Source organism: Formica exsecta, unplaced genomic scaffold (genome assembly GCF_003651465.1).
Source record: "Formica exsecta isolate Colony F162 unplaced genomic scaffold, ASM365146v1 scaffold1025, whole genome shotgun sequence".
In the NCBI taxonomy this organism is placed as follows: domain Eukaryota; kingdom Metazoa; phylum Arthropoda; class Insecta; order Hymenoptera; family Formicidae; genus Formica; species Formica exsecta.
The window spans coordinates 173,594-180,243 of record NW_021848365.1 but is presented as its reverse complement, the minus strand read 5'-3'; the positions used below and the strand labels follow the sequence as shown (position 1 = coordinate 180,243).

The window sequence follows — 6,650 nt, the reverse complement described above, 5'->3', positions numbered from 1 at the left end:
GCAAGAAGCTGTGCAATGGGCATGCTTTCTTAAATTGTACAATTGCCACAATGACTTTACTAAAGCTTTAAGGCAAGAAGCTGTGCAATGGGCATGCTTTCTTAAATTGTACAATTGTCTAAAAATGGCCAACAATCAATTGAAACAACATCTCGAAATTTCTACAAAGTATACATAATTTCTTTATATAATTACGGTTATATCACGCTTATAATCATAATTTTTGTATTTTGCCTGATAATCAAAGAAATATGTGATACATAAATTATTCGATTAAGATACAAAACTTTAAATTTATAAACTTCTGTAATAAATTTTTTTTCCTCAATATCGTAGACTTTTGCCGTCGTGGAAGAAATGGACTTATTGTTACGGTTTGCAGACAGCAGACAATACTACTTGGCACGAAATGCTGAATAAAATAAGAGGAAATAATGAAAAAATTTTATACTTTTTAACTTGCCCAAATCATCTGGTTGAGATAAACAACTATATATTAACATCTTATACAAAAAATGATTTTGAGCTTAATTATAAGCCTCCGCAATATAATACAGATAATTACCAATCGTCTATGTCTCTCATATCATATAACAGTATAATAACTCAATACGCATTAAGACATTTTGTTTTTACTATTGCGAATAGTACAAAGAACATTAAATCATTTAGAAACTTATTAAAAGATTTTGAAAATATAACACCCAGGTAATATAATATGTTTCTTCATAAATATATGCTGTAATATCATATATATGAAAATCTAATATATATATGTCACTGTTTTACTTTTATAGTCGAGTCTCAATGCCTGCAGCATTACTCATTCTTATTAATAATATGTATTCTTACCAACAACTTGATATGGTAAATATCACGAACTTATACTTACTTCATATTAACATTATTTATTTTTGGATATATATGTGTACGCATGTGTGTGTGTGGGTACATGCGTGCGTGCAAACGTGTGTGTATGTGTGTCATATATACATATTATTTTTTGATAATTATTTTTATTGAAACGAGAAATTATATCGCTTTAAATTCTCATAGTACAAGACTAAACTATTTATTGACAAATATCGCAATATAATCTCTTATTATTAAGTTTATTTAACTGTGTATATAACATATATGTACTATTGTATCTTGTTTTAATTACGCTAGAAATTATATCGCGTCAGATTTTTATAGTGAGAGAATAAATTACTGAATGCTAAAAATTCTGTTTCAGATATACGATTTTTTCCAAAGCTTCGAGGAATATCGAATTTATAATATATACAATAAGATAAAAACACGTAAGTTTCAACTTAACAGTCTTGAATTGTTGCTTAAAAATGTATCTCCAAAGCCTATATATGTATAATCGATATTATAATTACAGTTAGCAATACTTTCATATACTTTATATCTCCTATTGTTAAAACAACATAGATATGAAACAGACAAATGTAATTACTGCGCTTAGTTTATTGTTTCGCTTATTTTGATATTTCATAAATTATTGTATCGCATTTTAATAGATTTTAAAATTAATGACTAATCACGAAATAACGTATCATCGGATCGGTGATATTTGAAAGAGAGAAATAAAAAATTATTGTTATCTCTCGTAAAGCTCTTCGGATACTGTAACATATTGGATATATATATATATATTAGATATTATTGCATGCGAATTGCATTATTAGCAATATTTTTCGGCGAATTTTTTTGCGGGTTCCGCGCTGAGATTGTAAATTCAAAGCAGTGAATATTGTAAATGAATAAAATGTTTTATGTTTCTAAGTATTAAAAACAATTTTCTTACTTTAATTGCATATTTGAATGTAATTTTACGTAATTATAGATTTTCCCAATTTCGAGAAATGATTAATCTGGTGTAACAATCATTATAGCCATTATTGCACAAAAAGGTTTTCTAAATTCCACGAGGGTTTACCCGTTTTATCGATACAGTGCAATATCACTTGGCAACATGCCTCTGTTACGAACAGTTACGTTTTAATACATTTTCGCTGTCTTCAATAAAAGAAATTTATCATTATTGTTAATAAAATATTTGATCGCGTGTTATTATATTGTTTTTGGTACGTTGAACAAACGAGATTAAAGGATGGAGAAAATGAAGGAAACGGAAGAATCATCGAATGATCCTCATCGAGAATTTTTGGACGTGGACACGGACGAAGAAGATTTTGATCGACAAATTTCTTTTTTTCAAACTTGATTTTTTGGGCTTTTGACGACATGTTCGCCAAATCAATGGATTAATTAATCGTGAAAAAATAAGAAATTAATTGTATATACAACCATGTGTGTTTGCGATATTTCAGAAACCGAAGAGGAACTTCTTCCTGAACCAGTTAAGCCGGTCTTTGATGAACAAGATTTAAATAACTTGGTCAGTTATTTCTTTGAATTTATTAAGTGCTTTTAAAGTTCTTTTTCTGTGGCTTGAATATTAATAGAAATTTTAATAGATTGTTAAATATATATGCAACATTTTAGTAAAAAGAATTTGATTTGATTTTCTATTTTTTATTTCTACTAATGTGCAACAAAATCTCTCACTATAATAAGATTTGTTGTAAAATTTCTGTATTTCAATAGAAAATAATACAGTATCTTATGTGATTATTTAATCATAATACTTTTCTTGTGAAAAAAATCAGTTCTAAGTTAATTTAAAAATATGTGAAAATATCGTTAATTTTTTTCAACATTCTGTATTAATTTTTCATAAGCAATCCAATAAATCGCGGAGATGCTTATGAAAAAAACGAATATAAATGAAAATATATGAAAAAATAAGTATATAAAATACAATTTTATATATCTAATTGCTTACGCGCGCACGTATGCTTCTCGAGAAAAATTTTTAAATAATACATATTAACAATTGTTGCGATTATTTATTTCATGATAAGATATTTTTTAACCTTGGAACTTGTTTACATGAGACTACGTGTCTATAATAATGTATCGTTCTATAAACACCTTTAAAATACCTTGTGGCCGATTTATATTGTCTGGGTTGTTAGTCTTTGATGGTCTTTTGAAATAATAAGATCGTCATTATATATATAAATATACTCGGTATTAACGGTTTGTGGCAACAATGAGTTAATTACAACGATCTGCGTTAAGAATACAATTTCATTATACGAGTGAGTCGTCATAATATGAACAACTAACATGAACTAACATTAGAATATATATATATATATATATATATCTTTCAAAATGCAACATGTGTGTAGAACATAATTGAAATGATATCAAAGTACAAGCATAACGGGCATAGTTTTATTTCCTCAACATCCTTTTTTCAAAATCATTTCTCATCATTAATATCATTAATGTAATGATCTCAATCTATTTTAATATAGACGATTTCCAATATGTATCATACAATATCATGTAGAAATTATTTTAAACTTAGAAAATTTTAAACTCGAACAAAGAGATTTTTATATATAAAGTTTAAATATTACACATCTAATTTATACATATTAAGTATTGTACATTATATTATACATATATGTATATATAGAACTATTTAATAATATCTATACATTTTGTTTTATGCATTTCGTGTGTGTGTTTGTCTTTTTTAAAATGCAACATGTGTGTAAAACATAATTGAAATGATATCAAAGTACAAGCATAACGGGCATAGTTTTATTTTCTCAACATCTTTTTTTCAAAATCATCTTTCTCATCATTAATATCATTAATGTAATGATCTCAATCTATTTTAATATAGACGATTTCCAATATGTATCATACAATATCATGTAGAAATTATTTTAAACTTAGAAAATTTTAAACTCGAACAAAGAGATTTTTATATATAAAGTTTAAATATTACACATCTAATTTATACATATTAAGTATTGTACATTATATTATACATATATGTATATATAGAACTATTTAATAATATCTATACATTTTGTTTTATGCATTTCGTGTGTGTGTTTGTGTATGTGTGCGCGTGCGTGTGTGATAAATATATATATGACCAAAAAATATATATATGACCAAAAGTTTTTCTAAGATTGTTACGCTAGATATAAGTGTATAATAACAACGAACAAAGAATGAATTCTAATTTTTCTTGTTAAAGAAGATGTATATGTCCTAATAAATATGAGTAGAAAACAAATTCAATTTAATTTGATATATACACATGTTTATATGAAACAATATACATATATTTAGAAAAGTTTAAATAAGATAAATCAGATTTTTTTCAATAAGTTGCAGCCGTTATTTAAATGCATGTGTATAATACAGAATAAATAAATAAAACTATATCGATCATAAAAATCAAAGATCAAAGGGCGCAATAAATCAAATACACAACGTGTGACTTTCAAAACACATTACAATTGCTAACAAGTTTGTTAGCAATTGTTAGGAATTTAATATAATTTTTCTTGCTCTGTTTCCTTATCCAACAAAAACGTTCTGTTACTTTTAATGTTCTATTACAGTTTTAAATTAATAATTAATTATTAATTTATAATTCCAATTTACGTTTAAACATCTTAAAACTTTTTCTTCTTTTCCATAATAAAATCGTTTTTTTATTAAAAAATTGCGAGAAATAATTATCATTTTAGTCAAAGGTTTAATAAGATGACTTCTGATTTAAATGCTATTTTTCATAATACGAATTTTTTCATCATTATAAGAAGAATATAGGTTGCTAAATGGTTTTCTTTTTTTACATAATAGAAAGAATTCCTTATTATACTACTTTTTTATTTATATCTTTTTTAACAAAGAAATTTTTTTGCAAATAGAATTGAAGTGACAATTGAAATGGCACGTCTAACATTGTTATTAAATGGCGTTCTAACATTCATTGTCGTGACGGTATATTCTTCCGACGAAGATGCATTGAAATCATTGACCAACATAATACCGGAACATTATAACATCAAGCTTAGACTACGTGTCGAACAAAATACTTTCATCGGCGACTGCGAGATTAATATCCAAATTCTTGAAACGACCCACAAAATAACCATGTTTGCAGAAAAAATGAGCATAATGCAATCAAAATTGATGCTTCCACTGTCTAACCCGAATACATTTGAGATCTATAATGAAGTCGGACATTTGTATGATTATGATAGAAATATGTTCAATATTTATTTTAATGAAAAATTATTACCAGGGTATTACATTCTGAATGTAATATATACCAGTTCTATGTTTAATGACGGAGGTTTTCAGCGAATTTTCAGCAAAGAGAGAGTAATGTAACTATTAAAATACATAAATTATTGAGTACATATTGTTATAATATACAAACATCATTCATTATTAATTATTACTAACCATCATCGCTATGAGATATGTATATAGAATTTTAATTAATTTTGAGTATTAAAAAATGCTCTTTATCTGTTGTATATTCTAAATGTTTCTAATATTATAAACATTTTTTAAATATTATTTATATAACTTTTTATGTTACTTATATAAACTGCAAAAATATTGTTACATATAGTATATCAAAATGTAATTGAAACATACAGAATAATAATAATATGGTGAAAAAATATAAGCTTTTTCTCTAGGTATCATTTTGCGCAAAATTGCACATTTATACAAATATATTATTCAGTTTCTGTATCTCTTACTTTTATACTAACAATCATTGAAATTTTTGTTATTTTTTTCGATATTTAATGCGCATCGTTTAAATGCCATAGATGGTTGTCCGCAACACTTTTCCAGCCAATATGGGCTCGACGAATGTTTCCATGTTGGGACTCATTAAAGACCACCTTCAATATTTCCGTACAACATCCTGCAGAGTATACAATTTTGTCAAACACGCCGATGCGAGTAATATCTGTTATCAAATTTGAGAAGGATTTGGATAACAATAACATGCAGTGGACACACTTCTATAGAACTCCTGCAATGTCCCCCTTTCTCTTATCGATTGTTGTAACTAATTTTATTGGCTATTTCCTTCATAATGATAATTATAATGCCACCATATGGTGCGACAAAGGATCAATAAGTTCCTTGCAATTTGCACGGGCGATTGCTGGAAATGTCACGTTATACTTGGAAAGAGAATGGAAGCGTTTGCAACAGTTTCCGAAAGTGAATTATTTAGTAATTCCGCATTTTCAAGAGCGAAACGATAGCATGGCGAATTTGGGAATCATCCTTTATAAGTAAGTACATGTTAAAAAAAAAATTAGTTTATTAAAATAAAAAATATGATGTTTGATATTTAAAAATTGAGAGATTTACAGTCATGCATATTTTTATGTGTCTAAGTTGATATTTGATTAAAAATATGACATGTACAAAGATTTTTGTACATAATTACATTTTTTACAAATGTTTTTTAGTGAAGCAGATGTTGTCTATAATGAGGAAACAGACTCTATTAGATGCAAATATAACGTGATGTACGTAATAGGATATAAAATAATACGAGAATGGTTTGAGAGTGTAGTCAATCCATTTTGGTGGCCTAACTCATGGTTGAGAAAAGGTTTTACTACGTTCTTTACAATGCATACCCTCAATCAGGTTATTTTATTTGTTTTTCTACATAATTAATTTCAGAAATCCTTATCAAAATAAATAAATATATATATATA

At 26.5% G+C, this 6,650-nt stretch overlaps 2 protein-coding genes across 2 annotated transcripts in view; both read left to right on the top strand.

Annotated features, from left to right (window-relative positions):
- Positions 1-51: 51 nt before the first annotated feature.
- LOC115233191 lies at positions 52-1,798 on the top strand. Its single transcript, XM_029803495.1, has 4 exons — positions 52-168; positions 337-708; positions 798-867; positions 1,238-1,798. Exons 1-4 carry the CDS (start codon positions 125-127, stop codon positions 1,370-1,372), a joined length of 621 nt encoding a protein of 206 aa, XP_029659355.1. The 5' UTR covers positions 52-124; the 3' UTR covers positions 1,373-1,798.
- A 1,234-nt stretch (positions 1,799-3,032) lies between these two features.
- The window catches only part of LOC115233217 (aminopeptidase M1-like), a 4,776-nt gene continuing 1,158 nt past the window's right edge, over positions 3,033-6,650 (top strand). Inside the window, exons 1-4 of the mRNA XM_029803526.1 lie at positions 3,033-3,176; positions 4,821-5,282; positions 5,739-6,215; positions 6,396-6,579. Of these exons, the coding sequence (XP_029659386.1) occupies positions 4,840-5,282; positions 5,739-6,215; positions 6,396-6,579 (1,104 nt within the window). The 5' untranslated portion in view covers positions 3,033-3,176; positions 4,821-4,839. The remainder of the gene's footprint in view (positions 3,177-4,820; positions 5,283-5,738; positions 6,216-6,395; positions 6,580-6,650) is intronic.